Consider the following 23,019-nt stretch of genomic DNA (forward strand, 5'->3'; position numbering starts at 1 on the left):
GTGACTACGGCGGCTGAGTCCCTGCTGACAAGGACGATGGTGCCCACCGAAACCAAAGCTCTGTCGTCGCAGTAGCGTAAGGCACACTCCCGGTATCCCAACAGCGACCGCTGGGGCACAGCCCGCACAGAGCCGCCTTTAGGGACGCCGCGGGAGCCAGCGGCTGCTGCCGCACGGTGAAGAGCGGCGCCGGGAAAGGGCCGACAGCGGGGGCGGAGGGGCTCAGCCCGGACTGTTCCTCCGCATACTGCGGAGCCCCCCAGCCTGCTCCTGCCGCCGCGCCCGTCCCGTCCCGCCGGGCTCCCCGCGGATATCCCCCCTCCCCTACCCGCCGGGCGTTCCCGCGATCCCCGCGGATGTCCCCTCCGTGCCCGCCGGGCGTTCCCGCGATCCCCGCGGATGTCCCCTCAGTGCCCGCCGGGCGTTCCCGCGATCCCCGCGGATGTCCCCTCAGTGCCCGCCGGGCGTTCCCGGGACAGGGCGGTGCCGGCGCGCGCAGCCCCGCCCGCGGCGGCCCCGCCGCCGCGCACGCGCACGCACCGCCCGGGAGCGCCGCGGCGAGGAGCGGCCTCCGCGCACGCGCGGCGCGGCCGAGGCCGAGGCCGGTCAGAGCCGCCGAGTGGCCCCGGCCCGGCCCGGCCCGCCCTGCGCGCAGCTCCCCGCGGGGCGGAGCCGCCTCCGAGGCCGCCCCAGCGCGGCCCCGCCGGGCCCGGCCGAGCCCACGGCATTTCCGGGGGAGGGCGCGCGGCGCGGGCTGGCGGGGAGCGGCGCGGCGCGAGCAGAGTTGACTATATATGGTCAAAGGCAGCGGAGAGCGGCGCGCGGCGCGGGCGCTTCCTGGTTCGCGCCGCGGGGCCGAGCGGGGCTGAGCGGCGGCAGCGGAGCCACAGAGCCCGGCCCGGCCGCGCCCGCCGCCCTTCCCTGCCCGAGCCTGCCGCCGTAACAAGTGGGCGAAGATGCCGTACGAGATCAGTAAGCTGGCGGGGGCGCCGGGGCGGCGAGGTGCCGGGCGGGAACGGGGAGCCCCGCGGAGCCCCGCGGGCTGCGGACCCTCGCGCGGCCCCGCGGGATGGCGCGGAGCCGGCGGTGCCTCGCAGCCCGCTGACAGCAACAAGTGACGGCGGCTGCCGGCAGGGCAGGGCGTGTGCCGGTAGCGGGGAGGCATTAAGCGCCTTCCTTTTATTTTGATTTTTAAAACATTTATATTATTTATTTTTAATCCCCTTTTTCCTTTTATTTTTCCATAGAAAAAGTGTTCGCCAGCCTTCCACAGGTTGAACGAGGCGTTTCCAAAATTATTGGAGGTGATCCTAAGGGCAACAATTTTCTGTATACCAATGGAAAATGTGTCGTCATCAGAAACATTGATGTAATGTATCTTGATTTATTTTGTTTTCTAGTGTGAATCTTTTGCTAAGTTTCATTTTGTCTCCCTCCCCCTCCTTTAACAGCCTGTGCTTCATTCAGTCTTGGCGATTTCAATCGAGGTCACACATCCGTGATCAGCAGCAGGGGAATAAGTAGAGTGCATGACTCAGGCATTAAACCATAGGCAGCGATTGTAAAAACACGTAGAAAATCTCGGTAAAATGTGTAATTCTTTTCCTCTTCGCATAGGATTTAAGAGATGAGGGACTGGTCTATTCTGGTTGGCCCTGTTTATCTTCTTAGGTATCACTATTATGAAGTTGAGTGCTGTGTTTGCCTAATAAATGAACTCTTCCCTCTTTGCTGTTTGGGGCCCTTAGCCTGTCAGAGAAGCATGTAAATACTTGCAAACCGGTATCTTTAAACGCGTTATTCTTCAGCTTTTTTCCCCCCACCCAGCCCCAACCCCAGGAATCAAAACAGTTATGAGTTGCTGGACTCTGTGACAGAGTGCAAGTTCTCAGCCCTGCTCACAGGGAATTTTGCTCATCGATTAAATGTTAGAATGCCCCAGTTAATGTTTTCAGTAGTGTGGAGGTTTGGGTTTGTTTTTTTTTTTTTTTTTTCCTCTGGTGCTAACTAGAGAAATGTTAAGAGAGTTATTTGAATGATTTCAAAGATTGCATCCCATTGAAAAGCATGGAGGAAAATGTTGCATGTTTAGGCCACTGTCTTGCTACTGGTTTTTAACAAATAAATTTCTTCGAAGTGATTGCTTGTTCTTCAGAAATCAAATTCTCCCCTAGGTTTACTTTTTCCTATTGCAGATTTGGCCAGCAGCAGGAAGGGCTGCTGGGGGAGGGGCAGGGCATACCTCTGGAATTTTTAGGTCTCCACAACAATGGATTTGTTTATGGCTGCTTCTGTAAATCACCTTTGTAAACTGAGCTGTTTCTCTGTTTTATCTCTTCATGCCCACTAAATTCAAACATTTCTTCACTGTCATGTCATAATATACAAGTGCTACTAATAACTTAATTCCTTGCAGATTTTTTGATTGCTATCAGTTTTAAATTCATCCACTTAAAACCAAAAGTAAGCTCACACTCTGGTTTCAGTGTGTTGGTATAATGTCTTTGTAATAGTGTTTTGCTCTTGGTATCAAGAAAAGTTCAAGTTTCTGAAACCAGAAGCCCCAGTTAAACCCTGTAATGGCACACAGTGTGATGAGAGAAGAGGGAAAAGCCACTCTGCTTACGTTACAGTTTCTGACCAAGTCGTGAATGCTGACCTTCTCCCTTGTACTGTCATTAATGCTCTTCTGACCCTATTTTGGAGGTTAAATCGGAAGACAGCAATTTGCTTTACCTGAATCAGCTCACTGAAGATTAGCCCAGTCCAAATGGGAGCCCCAGTGTGAGCTGGGGGATGTAGGGGACATGGTGACCTGAGAACAGGCGAGGTGGGATTGTGGGAATTCAAATTCAAGCTGCTTAAACTCTCAAGGGAAGGTGAGAATGGAAGTCACGAATCCTTCAGTTTTATGGTGCAGTTCAAGCTGATAGGCAGATTTACCCAACTGAGGAGGGGAGTTTGCTACTGTTAATAATTGACAAATGATTACAGAATATATTGTAGCAGTAACACAAAAACTAACCAACGCCTGTGCTACGGCTTTTGTGCTGGAGAATGTTGTAGTTTGTAACCTGACTTGCAAGTGTGTCTGCTCTTAGTTAAGAGCTGTGCCTTCTTTGCACCATATAGAGGCCTCTAATAGTTTGCAACAACTAAATTAAATGCTGGGGGGAGGTCTGTGTGTAATCCCTCTATGAACAGTTCTCCAATGGAATGGTTGTTCTCTAATTAAAAAAAAAAGGGTCATCAAAATGCAGTGATCACCTTTCGCTTTTAAGTCTAAAGCTATCTAGCATTAGCTAATCAGATGAATATAGCATTCAGGGTTAATGCTTGATCTCTGAGCATGATCTAGAGACTTCCTTTAACAAGAAGTAGTTCTGGAGCAGTGCTGTGGAAGCTCTGTGAGAAAGACTAGTGATATTTTTAAGGTTTCATACTTCATTAATATTTTATCTTCATGAGTCTAAGACTACTTTGAAGCTTGGAACTGAAACTGCTCACTTTCATATGTGGCTCTGGTTTCAGTGTTTGACATAAGCTCGCTGCTGGTTTAATCTAGGTACTACATTTGTCCCAGCTTACACTATAATTTTCTCCTTAAATATCTTTTTGGAAGTGGTTTTTTGGGGGTTGGGCCTGATACGAAAAACATGCAAGTTAGAAAACTGACTTTACAAGCAGAAATAATACTATTGAATAAATAATGTACAATTTGACAGCCTTAACTTACTGCCTGGTTTCTGGAATCTGTCTACCATATCTTAAATTTGAGTCTTTATTTTTCATGTAACCCTTTAAGTTAGTCTCTCATCTTAGTTTCCTGGACTCTTGGAGATTCTTGCTGTAAAGTAGCACCTTCCATGCCATTAATAACAACATGCAGGGGGACTTGAGCTCCCTGACCATGTAGGTGATGCAGATATAGAATAGGGGAAAACATTATCTTGTCTTGCTCAGATGAAATCCAGTTGGGCACAAAATGAAGAGGGATGTGCATGCTGTAAGTGCAGATGGTTGTGACTGAAGTAGAGCTATAATGCACTCAAGCAATGCATAAAAGCAGGAATGAAAAAGAGTTCTTTTTTGCATGAGCAAGCTGAATTCTGTCTCCTGAGATGGAACAGTACTGCAACAGCAAGAACTCTTGTGAGCAGGAGACTGCTTTCTAACACAGAGCGGGTGTTTTAGTTTTTCCTGATTGGATGGCTGAGTCATACCATAACATCAGGTGGTTTTCTGGTTCAATTGAATAAATCTGTATTAATTATAGGAGTTAAAATTGAATTTTGTTTTGATCATATGAGTCAAGTTTCTGGAGCAAGCCTGTTAAATGGTAGAAAAAATTTCTACAGAGTAGTGTATTACTATTGTAGCATATATACACTGTAAATGAGAGGAGTGCAGAATGACTTTTTTTATACTAATTTGAAAGCAGTTTTTTGCCTTGATGTCATCCTTTTTTTGATTTGTGTGGTGCCTCTATTGTATAGTACTACTGCTTTGCTGAGACAGAGTTCATTTTATTGTCCAACCTGAAATATCTGAAAACATAATTTAGACTGAAGAGCTAAAATTATGATGGAGTGGCAGTGAATTTCTTTCAGCATTCCTCTACAACTCTTGATACCAGGTCTACTGGCTTTTTAAGCAGATTGCAATTATCAAGGAAAAAGAGCAAGCCTAGCACATCTCATTGGTTACTGAGTGATTTTTGGGTACACGGTGAAGATTAACAGCCATGTGTTATGGTTGACTGCAGGCTTAAGTTTCATACTTGACTACAGTAGAATTTTAGATGTGTGCTGCAAATCACAGCTTGTATTTAGTATTCTGCTTGGGTGACTGGGCTAGCTCTAAAAAAAGAGAGCCTGATGCTTGGCCTGTTATTTTGGAGAGTGTTTTTCTACTGTTCAGCAGGCATTGGAGAAGAAAGGGTCCCAGCACTTCAGGTTTCCTTAAGAGGAAATCCTTTCTTGTGTCAGTTGTTAGAAAGTAGTGTGTTGCTTCAGTGGTACCAGCAACGTTCTTCAATGCGTACGTCACTTCTCACTTTCAAACAGTTGCTCAATTTAAGCTGGAAGGCAGGGTTTGTTAGGAGTGCAGGGAGAAATTATGAATTTTATAGTTGAATTTCTGATTTTATTCCTTTGAAGATGAGAATGTACAACATTGTAACTTTTATTTTTCCCTTTAGAATCCTGCAATTGCTGACATCTACACTGAGCATGCCCACCAGGTTGTAGTTGCCAAGTATGCTCCTAGTGGATTCTACATAGCATCTGGAGGTAAAGTATCCATGTGCGTGAGATGTGTGGACAGAGCTGTTAAAGTTACTGGTAAAACAGTAGTAACACTTCTTGTGTGTGTGGAATATGCAGTCAATGGGATGTGCTTCGGTGGACTTACATACAGATCTTTGAAGGAGGAATGATTTCTGTCCTTGTTCCTCTAACCTCTTTCTCAGGCAGTGAGCTTAGTGACATTCTTGATCTTTTTAAAATGCGGTATTTCAATAAAGAACGAACCTGGAAATGAACCCTAAATACTTAGTGTGATGAAGACTTGTGTAAATGCACCAGAGTGAAAAGTTATTTCTGAAATACAGGACTGTTGTTGGTGATGTTAATAAACTTTGACACTTTATAGGCAGGGGAGGGATTCTAAAACAGTGTGTATTCCTTTCTTTTCCCTTCTTCCTGACCAAACGTGGCAACATAACATTTATGACTCTTAGTACTTTTTAGCCTGAATTAAAAAAGCTTTCCTTGGCAAGTTAGCAGAGAAAGAGGCTGAGTCTCAGTTTCCATGTAATGCATATCAAGCAATAGTCTGAGGATGTGTAACGTGAATTTTTAGTGTAAATTTCCTGTATTATAGGAGTTTTTGACTACCAAAGAATGAAACAAACCCTTTTTAATAGAAGCTTGCATCAAATAATTGATATTTTTTCAGGAGGATTGGTACACAGAATATTGATAAATACAATACTATAACATGTGTTTCTTACAAAGATTTGCAACTAATATATAGATTAAAAAAAAAAAACAAAACTTGCCATTGTCAATTAGAAGTGCTTCAGAAGCAAGTAATGTACCCAAATAGATATATTTTCTAAATAATATATCTAAACTAAAACATTCTGAATATGAGCCCCTTAGAAGGGAAGCACAGATTCCTGCAAAGATCTTAGTAGAATGGGAGTTTCTCTTTCAGCAATTTCAAGGGAACTGTATTTTTTTAAGTGTAAAATGTCCTTCTGGATTTCCTTCATATCAGAAAGCTATATTAGAATAAGTATTTTTGGAGTACTGGGGAACCTTTAAGAACACTGATAGCAGAGCTTTTTTTTTTTTTTTTTTTTCCTCCTTTTTCTCACATTCTTGTCTGAAAGGGACCACAGCCAGGATTTTCTTGGCTCCGTCTTGTGTGTGGACCATGTGTCAAATTGAATACCCTCTTAAAATCCAGTTTGCATTCTGTGTTCTACAAACTTGGTGCTCTAGGTTTGTGCAGCACTTAATACTCAGAATAGCTATCTAATTTTTTCTTGTAGTCTTTTAGATTTCCAGACCTTTGTAAAAGAACAGTGATAGGTACTATGCTAGGGAAGTATTTGGTTGATTTTTGTCATACCCAAGTGAAAGAGTTTGGGTTGCAGTATTTCCCTTAAAAAGTGTCTTCTGTATGTCATTTATAAATAGTTTTGTGATACTGCTGAGCATGGGGTCTGAAGACAGATGACCAGGCTGTTTAAGCTGTTTCTAAGTATAACATGTAAGGTTCATTTCTCTGTCTATAAATCTGCATTAGCTATGCAACCTGTATTAATGCTTCATGTGCTTCATGAGACAGACCTTTGGCATTATGCTTTTGGCTTTTATGGTAATTTCTCTTATTGCAATCATAGCAGATGTAATAATAGGATATACTGCAAAGTTACAGCTCTGTGTCTTATCTGGTAATAGATGGACAGTCCACCTTAAAATTCTGCTTCAATAACAATTTCTCTATATAAAATTCTGAATGTCCTTTTAGCAGCAGCGAAGAAGATCAGTCTATGACCAGGTCCAAAAGATGCGGGGTGGCTGTATGTTTAAATTGAATTGTAAAGATGCACCAGTAAATGGTGAACAGAATTTAAGTATTCTGCTGAGGTGAAAGGTGCATATTTTAGCACGTGGTTTATTCTAAAACAGTGGCTTTTTTGAAGGGTACAATACACACAGGCTTTGCTGTGTGGGTTTCATTAGGGATGTGTAAATTTGTCTGTGTATAGAAGAATTCCTCTGGTTACAATCCTGCACCACAGTAATTGCTCTGAATAGCTCTTGGGTTTTACAATACTCAGTGGAAACAGTAAGCCAGGGAGCTTTCATTATCTTAAGTCTTAAATTGTTAACTGCTTGTGCCATGTCTGCTGCTTTTGACATTACAGTTCCTGAATATTCTGTTGCATTCCTGTCTAGTATTCCAGATAGTGCAGGCATCCACACCATTAAGTGTGTACATGCTTCTGTATAAAAAAGTACACTGATGTGCATTAATTGAGTTGTGTGGACAGAAATCTTTGTACATTCCATATACGTGGTATTTATATGCAAAAGAGGTCTCCTTTGAAGGTACAAATTGTAGTGCATCAACAACTGTCCACTGGACTGCTCGCTTCTTGTAGGTGTAGGGTGGCTTACTTCCCAGTGAAGGGTCAGGGAGCTGTCTTGTAGCTGCTGGGCAGGGGGGCTGGGCTGGCTTGTTCTCTGTGTAACAGATACTTAACACATACCAGCTGATAACATTAGAGTTCCTACTCTCTTACTGTGCAGTTTTTTCACATGTCTGCAAATGCTTTCTCAGTCTGTTGTATTTGGTGCTGCATGCCTTGAAACATTAAGTTAAAAACCTAATTTATTGAAATGGATATAGTCTTCAGCATTCCTAAATAAAGACATTTGTAGTAGTTGTAATAGGGTAAGGTAGTAGGTCCCTAGTACACAGTCTTCAGTGTAGCTGAAAATCTGTACTCTGGCAGATTGATGAGTCATGTGACTGAGTCATGCTGGAACAATAGTTATATTCTTTTTTATTATGGCAGATGTCTCTGGAAAGCTGAGAATCTGGGATACTACACAGAAGGAACACCTACTGAAGTATGAGTATCAGCCATTTGCAGGAAAAATAAAGGACCTTGCATGGACTGAAGACAGCAAGAGAATTGCTGTGGTTGGAGAAGGAAGGGAAAAGTGAGTAATTCTTTTGTATTTGTGTGTGTGTTTATACATACATACATGCATTTACTGTAAACCTCTGCATCCTAACAAAGCAAGTTCCTTGCAGAAAGCTTTTAATTCTTCAATGGAATGAAGTCATTGCTTTTTCCCTGTCTTGACTTCAAGTTGTGCTGTTCAAAATTTTCTATGCAGTGTTTGGCAGCTGTAAAGTAGTTGGAAAATACAGTTCTGTTGAAATTGCTTTGTTTAAAAATTGTATGAGACTTGTTTCTTAGAGGTAGGGGCATATTACATTTAAGGATAGCTGTTTGGTAAATTTTTTTTGTCATATTCTGATAGGGTAGGAAGAGGAAAACAAGATTTTTTTTCCCTCTTCCTTCATTATTGGATTCATGGTCTTATTCAATTGATTGAAAAAAAAGTGTATCCGAATTTTCTCCTTTGGTAACATGTCTGTATTTTTAGGTCTAATTATGGTAGTTTAATGAAAGAACAACAAGCAATTGTCCTTTACCTGACTAAATGAGATGCTGATTTAGGTTTGTGTCCTCCATTTAATGTTCAAAGACTTTTAAAGCAGAGTCCAGACCAGGTAGTCTCATGCCTAAAAGGCTGAAAAGCATCGTGTGGTGCTGTTCCCTAGTCCCCTGCACTGCTTTTCAATCCCTGTCATATACTGTGTCCTTGAAAAAGACTCTTTGTCCTCCATTGCTCTTTCTGCCCCATCTCCTCCTCGGTAGATACAATGTGTGCTTGCTCTCCTTCTTCATAAACATGACCAGCTTCCTATTTGGTAGATGCACTTTCAGTCTAGAATATTGTTGAAGGGATTCTAAAGAAGGCCTTTCAAATAGCAGTGCTCTGGCAGTTTAGTGCCTTGGTATTGATTATACTGGGTTTTTTTTTTAAGGTGATTTAAAAGTAAGAACTGTCAAAAAAGCTTTTAAAACTCTTCTTCCTTAAACCTTGAAGTAATAATATTTGTAAAAGTGATGGTACCCAATCTAGTCTCAATAGTCAGATAACTGTGATCCAGTGTCTTTGTTATCCTAGCTTTCTGCAGTCTGTGCTGTGGCTAGGCAGATGGAGTAATTTACTGCTTTATCTTCTAAACCAACAGTCTTAGTGAGGAATATACATTGGATCTCTGAATTTTAGAACCTTTATATGCAAAACCTGATTGTTTGTCCCCTTCAGCAAACGTCTGCTATTGAAGATTAGAATCTCTCACCAGCAAGATCTTAAATAGCCTTCAGGGAACTATGATGCGCTTGCATGAGATTAATGAGATGACCTAATTTCTTTTCTTTGAGTGCACTCAAATATGCAGTTTGCAGATGTTCAAGGAGTTAATCTATGTGTAACTTTTATGAATTGTAGTTATTGTGTGCTTTTCTAACTAGATTTGGAGCAGTGTTCCTGTGGGATAGTGGCTCTTCTGTTGGTGAGATTACTGGGCACAATAAAGTGATCAACAGCGTGGACATTAAACAAACAAGACCCTATCGGCTGGCAACCGGCAGTGATGACAACTGTGCTGCTTTCTTTGAGGGACCGCCATTCAAGTTCAAGTTTACACTAAGCGTGAGTTGAAGTTTAGATGTGGCTCTGTTAAACTGTGCTCTTTCCAACAAGCTTGCAGTTCTTATCACAACTAGCTGTTATAACAGAAGTTCTCAGTTCCCCACTTTGAAGCATAGATGGTGTCAAGTGGCTTTCTTAAACTATGTATAACTAAATGTTCATCTCAGGCCAAGAAAACCAAAATAAATGGTAGGTTAAGAAGAGAACCTGAAACACTTTTTCCGATATTCTTTTTTCATTGTTACTAATCTATGGAACGGATGAAGTAGGCTGTTTTATTGGCTCTATTGATGCTTTCAGAGCTCTGTTTCCCAGTGCAGATGTGTGTAGAATTTCTTGAAGCTTTCCAAGGTGCATGATTCAAGAAATGTGGTGATTTTTAATGTAATTTTCCAATCTGATAAAGAGTGCTCAAGTCTGAAATCCCAGGGCCACTTAGAAAGGGTGAGTGTAGATGTTTGAAACCATACCTTGATTTCTACTTCATGAATGGGTATGTAACTTGTGTGGTCAGTTTTCTGTTTCTACGTTCTTTTTAACTTTGTTTCTTATTCTATTTGTTACAATCTCTTACATGAAACAAAGGCTGGAACTACCACAGGGAAGGTATTCATTGTTTTTTAAGGCCAAAGGAAATAAAAAGCCACAAGCTGCTGCAGCTGTTTTGATGGCAGGAGATCTCTTGCCTCAAAAAATCTATTGCAAAGATACTGGAAGTTATTACAGTAGTAGATTCAAAATGTTTCGTTTGTATTTTAGTTTTAAAAACAGTGTAGTAGGCTTTTTATTTTTTTTACGCATGAGCCTTGAGTAGTCCTCATATGCTGACTTTAGTAAGGATTCCATTCCAGTTCTAGAAAAGGAATTGTTTTGAGCTCTACGATCCAATGAAATGATGTAGTTGCCTAAAATATTTCTGAAGTTAAGCTGATACTTGCATTTTGCTAAGCTGGTTCTTTTGGAACTCTAAAGTCCAAATTGCTTACCAGTGCTGCTAAGACTGGTATGTGATGCAGTCTTCCTTTTAAAGTGATATTTGGGTTGATATATGGGATTCTGTTATATGGTTTAGATTAGAGCCTGCAATATCATCGGGGAACAAAAGTATAGTTGGTGAAAGTAGGTTAGAACCTGCCTTCCATATTACTAAAAATAGTCTTCCAAATCTCTATGCATGGGAGCTTTGGCCTCATTGTGGTGCTTCCCTATTTAACATGTGTTTTCTAGTTTGCATGGTTTGAATAGTCTCCTACTTGTAAATCATCTATTTGGGGAGCATACATCAGTCTTGCCTCATTACTTCACAGAACTACCACTAATGCAGTCTCCCAGGAATGGAATTTTAGTAAAATAGTAACTTATTCCTCATGCCTGTGCTTTTTTTTTTCTTTTGCAATAAGAAGGATAAAATACTCTTGTGTGTATAAAACTCACTGCACAATGAAGCAAGAGTTGAAATCTGGAGAATGTTGCAGAAGAAGTCAGTCACCACTGGGGAAGAATCTCATGTTTGCATGTAGGCTGCATCTGACTTTTTTTACTACTTATCGCTGAAACTGGGTAATCATTCTTCTGGTATGCACTGAGTTGTTTTAACTACATTGGTCATGATGTCACAATGTCTTCCCTGGACTGTTCTTGGCCCCATGATTCTCTTCAGATAGAGACTAAACTTGCCTCATAGCAATTCTCTACAGCAAGCTTCTCCTACACAGCTAATTTATGGTTCACATGTAAGAGAACTTCATTGTTACTAGATTGTCTTCTATGTAAAACACTCTGTTCTTTTTTTGTTTGCTAATTCTTACTTTTTTTCTACAGGACCATACACGGTTTGTGAACTGTGTGAGGTTTTCTCCTGATGGGAACAGATTTGCTACAGCTAGCGCAGATGGGCAGGTAAAACACAAGGAACTCTTTTAATATTTATTTTAGCATGAGAAGATTTTATTGTGCATGTTGGGAATAGGATTAGTATTGTAAAATCCATGTTGCTTCTTTTTTATGTCACAAGTTTAAACTTTTAACTGTCGTCCTGTAAATCTGTAATAACTGATAAGTGGTAATAACCATACTATTCTTACTCAGAATAATAACCATACTATTCTTACTCAGAATTATTCCCCATTCCATCTCCCTAGCATCCTCTTAAAGGTTATTTTGGCAGGAACATGTTGGACTTTTGGAATATGTATGTTGTGATCTTGAGAGATCTAGCTGAAATAGTGAATTGATAGATAGCAACCCAGCTCCATGTATATTCCCTACCGATAAGGGCAGGTTGACAATGACTCTTTTACCATAGGTAGCTTGTCCTTCTCAGAGGGTAGACTCCCATGACAACAGTACTAAGCAGCTGCTATAACAGCAGGAGACAAAACTGTAACATTTTCCAGAATTTCAAGTGTCTGGATCCAAAGTACAGGGACTTGCTGCGATTATTTACAATTTTCATCTCAGTAATTTAGTCTTAATTATTCAATGCAGCATAGCTTGTGCCTCTCCTTAAAAAGAGCTGTAGTGTTTCAAACTATCAGATACTATCTTGGGTTTTTTCCTAGTACTGCTTTTCCCTTTAAGCTGTATGTCCTTGTGCTCTTTTAAGATTTTTGTCTATGATGGGAAGACTGGAGAGAAAGTGTGTGCTCTTGGTGGAGGCAAAGCACATGATGGAGGTATTTATGCTGTAAGTATCACTTCATTTGTACAGATGATCTGTAGTGTTTCATTACCCAGTTAATGAACTGCAAAGTCTTGGATTAATAAATGCATTTACTGTCTTGTGGTGACTTTTTTTTTTTTTACAGATTAGTTGGAGCCCTGACAGTAGTCAGTTGCTTTCTGCTTCTGGAGATAAAACTGCGAAAATCTGGGACGTCGGTGCTAATTCTATTGTAAATACTTTTAACATGGGATCAAACGTGTTGGATCAGCAGCTGGGTTGCTTGTGGCAGAAAGACCATTTACTGACTATCTCCCTGTCTGGCTATATCAATTATTTGGACAAGAACAATCCAAATAAGCCTTTACGTGTCATAAAGGTAGGTTAAAGTTCTGTTATTGCATGAGTTTCTGCAATAAATGACTCAGTGATTGAAGTTGTAAAGATGGAAGAGTAGCTGCTGAAAAATAGCTTTGTTAAATTGGTGTTGCCAAATGAGCTATGTGTGACTGTTTCTTGAATTAAGAAGTTACTCTTTACATGGGTGAGACTGTGCTTTGTGCAAACACCAGACTGATTATTTCATTTTAATTAATGTTATTGACTTATCTTTTGTTGCAGATTTTAAGCATTCTTAAGATGAGAAAAGAAATACAGCACAGATAGAAAACTACCAGAGATGTCTCATTCTCCCAGAACTAGTGTATTATTGTAGACAAGGTGATTAGGGTTACCATGCAATCAAACTTTAATTTTAGGATTTAAAGAGTTCACTGACACTAGACTCTCTCTCATGGGAACTTACATTTTTACATGAACTAGAAACAATGTCCCAGATTTTTGCCATCACTGCTATAATTCTGGAAGTTGGTGTGGGTACATGACCATATTTAGTGCTCTTCCCTGAAGAGCACTTCATAAAGTGCTTCCCTTTCTTCATAAAGTGCCTGAAAAGCAGTGATGAAAAGGCTATGAAAGTATTTTGGTTCATCAAACTAATAAGGACATCCATGGTGCTTATTGTTTCTCATCAAGGACATAGCAATAGCAGTGCTATAACAGTTAAATTAATATAAAATAATGTTTTTTACACTGGGTGACTTTTAATGCTTGTGAATAGCATGTTATTTTCTGAATAACCTATCATTCTTCTCAAATAGGTGTGTGTATGTGTTAAAAATTGCTCATCAGTAATTATTTATGTCCCATTCACAGGGTCATAGTAAATCAATTCAGTGTCTTACGGTGCACAAAAATGGTGGAAAGTCCTATATTTACTCTGGAAGTAATGATGGTCATATTAATATCCTTTGAATGATAGTGGTATTTGTTCTAGTCTTAGTCTGATAGGAGAGCTCATTAGGAGAGGTGGAAAAAAAAGCTTTGCCAAAGACAAAGTTTATTGGACACAAGCGAATATTTTGTCTAAAGTTTATTTTGCTTTCCCCTAATACCTGTTTTAATAGCTGCCCTCACACTTTCCTGCTAAATATAAGCCAACTCTTAATTTTCAGTTGTTGCTTCTTCATGATAGGTAGCTTGATAGTATGGAGAAGCAAGTAAATATATAAATTAGCCTCTTGTAACATCAAGAAACACCAATACATATTTTCCACATATGATAAAATATGCAGAAAGTTATATTTCCAGCATTCTGAAGCTTATAGTTAAACTACAGACCTTTTTCATGCCATTAAAATGGTGACATGTTGACATAAACTCTTATAAATATAGGTCTTGTTTCTTTTCAGACCTGTAATACAGTGTGAGTAGTTCACATGATGTTACCATATAACATGAGGGAAAGCCAGTGTTACAAGAGCTTCTATCTAAAATTCTTTAAAAAGTATTTTCTACTCTCAGACCTAATGCTAATTATTCCAGTATTTGCTACTGTTTGTGGTAGGTCATTTAGCTCACTAGAGAACATCAGAGTTTCACTTAATAAACATTATAAGGTTGCCCATGGAGCTTGTAGAGTCTCCATCCCTAGAGATACTCAAAACCTTACAGAACCCTGCAGACTGTTGTAGCTGGCACCAATTTGAGCAGCAGGTTGGACTAAATCTCAAGCGGTCTCTTCTAACCTTAGCTGTTCTCTCAATTATTTAACATTTTATGGTGTGGAATCTGACTGTACCAGTGTCTTCAAATGTTCCTTAATTCTATTATGCACATTATTGGGATTCTGAAACTGGAGAGAATGATGGCTTTTCTGGGAAAGGCCACACAAACCAGGTTTCTAGAATGGCAGTGGATGAAATGGACCAGCTGGTCACCTGCAGTATGGATGACACTGTGCGCTACACCAACCTTAGCAAGAGAGATTACAGGTTAGTTGAAATCTTGCCTTTTACTGCAGTATAATTGTTTTACAGCAAGAGTGTTGTTGATTTTATATGGTAAATATAAATGCTGGAGTTTATTTAGGTTTTATGTTTCCATGGAAAATGTAGAAATTATTACTGTACCAACCTAGTGCTTTTTTCTTAGAGAAATGCATCCCAGGCGTTTCAATTTGTTTTATCCCTTCCATGGCTAAGATGGAGACTTTCTTGTATTGGGTGACTTAGAGGCTTTGGAAGGGTATCTGCTTTGTCATTGATAAATACTCAAGGTAAACTTGGTTAGGAGGAGGGGGACACAGCTGTTTCTTCATGGAAGCCAGAATTTAAAGAACCCTGTTAAAATAATCTAGTTAGTTTAAAAATTAAACTGTAGTATAGTAACATTGACTTTCATTTCAAAGGTATGCTACCTGATCAAGATAGTAAAGCTTTAAACACAAAATAGTAGGAAACTCTGCTGATTAGTAGATAAGAAAATTAAGTTATGCATGTTCTTGATGATTCCTGGGTGATTATTTGATGGGCAATTTAAAATAATGGTAGACACGGAATAATTTATTCCTGCTTTGTCCTTCCTGCTTCTCCACCTTGGCACCTCCTCATCCAGTGGCCAGGATGCTGTGAAAATGGATGTTCAGCCAAAATGTTTAGCTGTGGGTCCTGGTGGTTATACTGTAGTTTTATGCATTGGACAAGTAAGTATTAGCATGTAGATTATCAACTATTGCTGTGTTAATAATGCCATGTATGGTAGCACTTAACTATTTAGTGTGGGATTACCTTGCACATCTACAGGATTTCCTTATAAGACCTATAGGGAACATAATTTAGCAGGATACTTGATAACCCTTGTCTTTCTACATCCTGTACCAATTTCACATTTATGTATAGATTTAAATTTCAGAAAGTCCTTTGTGTGGATGTATCTGTACTTGTTATCAATACAGCTTTGTGCTGGAAGGTTAAACCTCAGAATCACACTCTTGCCAGATCTGTTCAGTGACACAATTTTGGCAAAAGGATGTTTTTCTCCTGCATTTTATTTTTTTTGCAATTAATCCAACTAGCCAATTAACTAGTGCTGTTGTACAGCATAAGCAGTTCTAGCTCACTTGCCACTAGTATGCAGATCACAGAAAACTGGAGACATTGCACCGAGGCTCTCTTGTATCAAAACATTATTAACTTCTAATGGTTTATGCTTTTTGCATGGGTGCTGGTTTTGTGTTTGGGACATTTGATAGTGTTGTCCAAACCTGTTTTCATGTGAGTTAATCCCAGTTAACCATAGCATAGAACTGGATAGGAAATAGCCTTTAAGGTTTAAGACTGCAGCATTAACTTGCTACTAATTTGGTCCTGCCTCCCTCCCTTTAACAATGAACCAGGAAGGGAGTAAGCATTGCTAAAAATACTGGTTTGTCAATGTTTATTTCATGTTCAAACCAAACGAAGCAAAGATGAAGGCAATGGAGAATGCTTTGCACTATGTAATTTAGAAAACACAAGTACTGCAGTACAGCAGATTAGTTAGTCACCACATGTAGGCATTTCTTCAATTTTTTTTTTTAATGAAACTGTTCCCTTAAGATGAGAATACAATAAACATCTGAGCAACTAGAGGGAATTTGTATTTATGAGTAAAGTAATAGTTTTATATTAGGTACTTTGAAGAGGGTTCTTAGTTTCTGGTTTTCCACTTACAGGTTGTCTTGATGAAAGATAAGAAAAAATGTTTTGCAATTGATGACCTTGGCTATGAGCCAGAAGCTGTAGCCATTCACCCCACAGGAAGTACAGCAGCAGTAGGAGGAGCGGTAAGGTTGCACTTCCTAAAACTGTACTACTTTGAACACTGGAGCAAGTAATATAATAATAATAATAAATAAAAAATAAATTTAAAAAAATAGGTGTGTTGTGTTGAGAAATGGTAGGTGATAATTTCTAACAACATCTGTATTATTTAAGTGTGTGTTCTTTGGTGTTCTTGGGCTATCATTCCCTAGGTTCTGCCACAATTGTGACCTAAAGTCTATTTCACTTCTTCTTTAATTGAATCTTTTTTCCTGTATTTGCTGTTTTGAAATTGCCAAATTGTTTTTATCCAGTGTGTTATTGAAGTTGGCAAATTATAGAAAATGGAGGTTTTTCTACACTTGGTGGATTGTAGCCAGCATAAGTGATTGGTTATCTAAACCTTTTCTTAACATAAGCACTACCAGACAGAATTAATGCAAAAAGTTTCAGGAACTTCTCTTTCTATTGTAAAATGACTTTTCTACCTTTTCTCCTTCTTTGCTATTAATTGCAGGATGGGAATGTCCATTTGTATTCAATCCAAGGAACCTCTTTGAAAAGTGATGATAAGACTTTGGAAGCTAAAGGTCCTGTTACTGACCTGGCGTATTCTCACGATGGTGCCTTTCTTGCAGTCTGTGATGCAAACAAAGTTGTCACTGTCTTTAGTGTTGCTGATGGCTATGCGGTAAGAACTGTTGTAATGAGAGTTTTCTTTGTTTAAAAACAGACTGACAGCTCATGTCTAAATCTGTTCTAGTGAAGAACCTTGTAGCTGCTGAGGCTTAATTGTAAATCATTGATGTAAATTTGATGTTTCTGTGACTGTCTGTTTACCTGCTATTTTGGACTAGTACTGGTATTTACAGCAGCCTATGTGAACCCTCCAGACTGTAAGAATAGCTGAGGAAATGTGCAGCATGGGTTGGCTGCTGGGAAAACACTGAAACCCATCTAATAACAAATGCATAGTTAAAACAGGGAAGGAGCTGGATTTCCACAGACTAGCCATACTTAAATACAAAAAGTTCCTTTGGGTCTGCCGAACCACTAGTTTGTTTTTTTGGGATTTTTAAAGGAAATAACAATATAAATGCCATGTCTGTTAGAGAACTTGTATGTGTTTTTGTAAAATGGACAAGAATGTAGGCTCAGTTTGATCAGAATCATGCAACGCAATAAAATTCAATTATGCAAATAAAGCAGACTTGCTTTGCAATAAAATTCTGCTGGCTTTGGCACACAGTTCCATGGTAAGGACTAAGCTATGCAAGGGATATGCTAGGACAGGCAATCTTGCTTTATCTGCCAATCTACTGTCTTTTAACTAAAAACCAAAAAATGGGCTATTTCCACTTTTCAGCCCAAGCAGTCAATGTGTATCAGCCTGTAAACTCCTTAAACTTTGACTAAAACAACACTGAAGTAAAAACAGGATGGCATTCCACAAAAAAAATTTCATTTTCCAAGTAAAAATTGAAATAATTTTGCCTTGTGAAACATCTGTGGGATTATTTTAGAAGTTGCATATGCCCTTAGCATATCAAGCTTTCATAGAAAAATGTCTTCGTGGTTTTTTTTACAAAGGGGATTTGTATTTTATTGGCCTACTAAGTATTTAAATAAATCACATAAAATGAAGCCACCACTTGGTTTACTTAGTGCATCCATCTGCATCTGAGATGTCCATTGTCTGGAATCTTGCAGTAGCTTGTTCTGATACTGCACATTGGAAGCTAGTGATTTCCTGAAGCAGCTTTAACTATTGGAATAACCCTTGTCTCCCTGTTTTTCAAATAGGAGCATAATGTCTTTTATGGACACCATGCAAAAGTTGTTTGCATTGCATGGTCACCAGACAATGAACACTTTGCTTCTGGAGGCATGGACATGATGGTGTATGTTTGGACTGTGAGTGATCCAGAGACCAGAGTCAAGATACCAGGTATGTTTTCTTCAACATGCTACTTTTGAAAGTTGTTAGTAGTTCTTGAAATCCAACACTGTTTTGTAGACTAATGGTAAACAGGCTTTGAATGTTCCCAAAGTAATTTAGCCTTTATCTTAACCTCTATCTAGCCACACTAGCTGGAGTTCTTCTGTTATTTTTGTAGTTTCTTTTAAAATCCAGTACTAGTATTTAATGCAGCTAAAAATCATATTTGGAATGTGCTGAAGTTACCTTGTCAACCCAGCCTTCCTAACTCTTCTGTTACTTTGCACTGTGATACAGATGCTCACAGACTACATCATGTAAGCGGCTTGGCGTGGCTGGATGAACATACTCTGGTAACAACATCCCACGATGCTTCTGTTAAAGAGTGGTCTATCTCCTACAATTGATATAAGCCCCCTCTTTGGAAGGACCTAATCAGGGACTAGAACTACTGCAGTGGAACATAGCATTTCTTTTAAAAAATCTGTATTGGCCTCTGGGTCTGCTGTCATATCCTCATATCTTTACAGGGTGTTCATATCTGTAATTAAATGTACTTTGAAAGCTTTAGCGAATAACAGTTTGCACATGAAAAGCACTTAAATTATGTCTGGAGCTTAACCTTTGTGCTGAACATTCCAGAGGCAACAGCCAAACAAGTTGGTGTGCAAGGTTCAGGCGCGAAAGATTCAAACTCAATCAGTTGTTCTTTTCTAACCAAGAAACATAAGACTGTACAGCATGAGAGTAATACTTCTCATTTTTTCTAATTACAGAACATTTCTGTACTAACAGTCATAGTAAGAGTATTTAGTTGTGGTCTGAAACCAATCAAGCTGTGTGCAGCTACTGTATATTGCTTTGCTTCTCTATACTGCACCAAACTGTTGCCTCAGATTTTCTCCTCCAGATAAGAAGATGGGGTACATACATAATAAACTTTTTATGTATTTCATGTCAAATCTTTGTGGTTTATTTTAAGGTGGAAGTGTGGGATTTTAATGTACTTACTGTTGTGGGTATAATGTTTACAAATGATCATTGTGGCAACTTGTTGCTTCAGAAACTTCCGTGAATTAAGACTGTCTCATCATTTCAGTGTCAGAGAAAAGAAATCATTCTGTTTTAAAGATTAAAGATATTTTCTGTTTGAAGGAGAAGCATGTTATTGTTTAAAAAATGCAGTACTTCTACCACCTTTTGGAAAATACAGGAATTAAACAAAGTGAAGTGTTGTTATGACTTAAAGTGATTTTTGAGAAGATGGTGTTTGCTCAGTAAGTTTTATGCCTTTGCATGTGCAGAACAGTTGCATGAAAGCGTGACCTCATGCGAAGAGATCCTGATGTTGTGTTTAGTTCCCTTCTCACACTCCACAATAGGTTTTAGTGATTTGAATCTAGCAGTCCAACAAGGGTGGAGGAGGACACTCTGATGCAAAATAGTAGGAAGATTTGTTACCATCTCTGATGGCCAAAAAGAGCTGTTGCTGTCTAGAACCTTGGAAGACTTAAAAAAAATTTTCTCTGCTAAGTCCCTATCACCACCACCACCTTTCCAGTTGTCTTTGGATTTTATTAAGCTTTCCTTTCTGTGTGGACTCGCGTGTTTTTTTTTACCAATCATATTTCTAATGACACTAATTATACAGCAAATAAAATGCTTTTGCTGCTTCTCATACTGTGGCCTATTGCTCAATTGTTGAAAAAAAAATGCCGTACAAATATGAAATGTTGGTGAAACATCTTTTGAAAAGGAAAAAATTGATTTCTTTTTAGGAGTGGTGATCCAAATGTCTCCTAGCCTGCAAACCAACATCTGTAGTGGAACAGCTGACAGAGATTTTTATTTTTTTTCTTCTAGGAAGTGGGATATTTTGCACCATAGTTTCTTTGTGTTTGTGTCTCTCTATTAGCAGTTTTGCATGTTATTCTTACTAACAATGCAAGGACAAGTTTTGGAAAAGGGTGTGTTTGATATTTGGTTTAAGATCCAAATGACTAAGGTTTTCCTCAGTGTTTAACCCCTAAACCTTGTTCTGCTGTTGCATAGGGACTGGCACAGCAAGCAATTCATCCATTGTTCCTGAGTCTGATCTGGAAGAGTTGCTATTGAATCTGCTCAGTGAGTTCCTGTGCTAGTTGAATCCCTGTCATTTAAGTAGCTATAAGGAGGAAGGGAGGAGGAGTTAAGCAGTTATCAGAGCTTGTGCACTATGCCTGAAAGGTGATGTGTAGGATGAGCTATTTTTTGATTCCTTGAAGACCTTGTAGTACTGCTCCTGCAGAATGCCTGTTAGCTGGAAACCCTGCATTGAGTTGTGTGTTTGCATGGCAGTGAGACTGGCTGCTCGTGCTTCAGCTTCCACTGGGTTTGTTTTATTGGCATATGGCCTGAGCTTCTAATTCCTTAAGAGCTAATATGGTCTTTGTAGTTGGCTAGCAAATCCTGACTAGAAAACTGAAAATATATTCTGCTCTTGAACCAAATGTCTTAACACAGGTTCATTGTTGATCCAGTCAAACTGATTTAAGGAGTCTGGCTGTACTGCTCTGAATCAGGCCCCTACATTACTTGTGTTTGCCCCAGACTGCAAATGTCTTGTGCTAAACTCAAACCCCTTGGCCTGCCCTCGAGCAGAGAAGCAGGAAAATAAGACAGGATGGTCTGTACAGATTGTAGTGATTTCAAAAGGGAATGGTGATACTTGACATGAATATGAAATCAGGCTCAGAGGATGCAAATTAAAAAAAAAAAAACCAACCCCCGTACCTTATCAAAACTTAAAAGCACTTATATGTTGCTATCTAAAGAGTTGTATTTTAATATTAGTTCAAGCCCTGTTCAAACATAGCTCCTCAAGCCCCCTTATTCCTGAAGGCTTCTGTTTTAAACATGAACATGCTTTTGAGCTCCTCCTGGCAGTTACTGGAAAGCTGGTTTCACTTCCCCATGACTGGCAGTTTGCCTGCTTTACAGTGAAAATGCAGCTTAATTAGGCCAGGGGTACATTTGGAGAACTAACGTGACCAGTAATTCCTCACAAGGCTGTAGTGTAGGCATTCCTCTCCCCTCCCCCTTTAACTGTGATTTAATCCTGGCTGCCTGTTCCATTTCTGCCACGCTTGTACAGCACATTGGCCTTCCAAGAAGCTGCTCTGTACGGTCAGCCAGAAATTTACCAGCAGCTGTTATGTGGAGTATCAGCAAATCCTAAATGCAATTCTTTAATTGGCAATTGGTAGAGGGGAAAAATAAAGGGCATCACTGATCTATTTGGAGATGGAAGTTGTTTGCTTTGTTGGACACAATAGAATTATGGACAGGTGTTCTTACACCTCTGTTCCTCTACCAAATGCTTTTGCTCTTAGCAATTGGAATTCCTCAGACCGAGAGTAGCAGCCTTAAAATCTTAATTGCATGAGTATTTTTCTGAAGCAAAATACCAAAGATGTAGAATCCTATGTAGAATCCTATCCTGGAACTGATTTTTTTTTTTTTTTTTGGAGGTACATGTCTAAGCAGAGTACCCAGTATGTCACTGCAGATACTGTTTCATGGTTGTGGCACAAGAAAGGATTTGCTGGTAAAAACTGTTCCCTGCAGTAAATTTAGCCATGCCTATCTCTGTGATGAAAGTATAGAGAGGAGAAAAAGGTGCCTTCAGTGGGCTTGGGAGCAGAATTATACAGTTAACTGGCTGGGCTGAGAGCAAGTCACAAGTTCACATATATACAGCAGATGTTTGTTCTGGAAGTGCAAAGCTTCCCAGAGAGACTTGGGATTGAAGCTAAGCAGGGGAAGAATCATAGAATATCTCAGTTTGGAAGGGACCCATAACAATCATCAGACTGCAATGAATAAATGTGTGTGTTTTGCATACTAAAGGCAGTTTGTTTGAAATACCAATATTTTTACTGACAGGAATGAAGTCTGTTACACCAGTTCCTGGATGTGTTGGTGGAAGGACCCTAAAGACCTCATCTCAAGTGTGATGTAAGGTTATGGGCAATACTAGACCAGGTCAGCTTTGTTCTGTTTTCTAATCAAGTCTTAAGAAACTGAAAAGGATGGAGATCATGCAGCTTCTTTGAGTAATCTGTTCCATTTAAGTTTCTCCTAATATCCAGCCTGAGACTCCAAGCTGTATTGTGTGACCACGCATTTATATTATCTGTTACAAGCAGGAGAAGGTTGAACACTATACCCTTGGTATTTTTCCCCGGAATATTTTCTCTGTTACCTGCTGGCCCCTAGCTGGATGTTAACTTGTTGACTTCTTCCAGCCCACACATCCCAGCTCCTAAGGAAAGCTGTTGTGGGAGGTGTTGTCTGAGGCCCAGATGTGCTGCATCACATCCTCAGCATTGCTGTCAGCAGGGAGATGCAGAATTATCAAGTGCTCAAGTCTCTTTTGCCTGTGACAAGTCCATGTTGGTTATTCCTGTGTCCTGCAAGTAT

At 39.8% G+C, this 23,019-nt stretch overlaps 1 protein-coding gene across 1 annotated transcript; it reads left to right on the forward strand.

Moving 5' to 3' along the window:
- Nucleotides 1-717: 717 nt before the first annotated feature.
- WDR1 (WD repeat domain 1) lies at nucleotides 718-20,236 on the forward strand. The gene is made up of 15 exons (XM_053976624.1): nucleotides 718-972; nucleotides 1,248-1,369; nucleotides 5,201-5,291; nucleotides 8,096-8,243; nucleotides 9,635-9,815; nucleotides 11,637-11,714; nucleotides 12,421-12,501; nucleotides 12,623-12,856; nucleotides 13,693-13,780; nucleotides 14,654-14,810; nucleotides 15,433-15,520; nucleotides 16,532-16,642; nucleotides 17,137-17,310; nucleotides 18,423-18,567; nucleotides 18,856-20,236. Exons 1-15 carry the CDS (start codon nucleotides 957-959, stop codon nucleotides 18,963-18,965), a joined length of 1,824 nt encoding a protein of 607 aa, XP_053832599.1. The 5' UTR covers nucleotides 718-956; the 3' UTR covers nucleotides 18,966-20,236.
- Nucleotides 20,237-23,019: the final 2,783 nt, after the last annotated feature.

This window comes from Vidua macroura, chromosome 4 (genome assembly GCF_024509145.1).
Source record: "Vidua macroura isolate BioBank_ID:100142 chromosome 4, ASM2450914v1, whole genome shotgun sequence".
In the NCBI taxonomy this organism is placed as follows: Eukaryota; Metazoa; Chordata; class Aves; order Passeriformes; family Viduidae; genus Vidua; species Vidua macroura.

Coding starts and splice junctions, on each gene's coding strand:
- WDR1 (XM_053976624.1), top strand. Junction 12,502..12,622: donor ATGATGGAGGTATTTATGCT/GTAAGTATCACT, acceptor TTTTTTTTACAG/ATTAGTTGGAGCCCTGACAG. Junction 16,643..17,136: donor CAGCAGCAGTAGGAGGAGCG/GTAAGGTTGCAC, acceptor TATTAATTGCAG/GATGGGAATGTCCATTTGTA.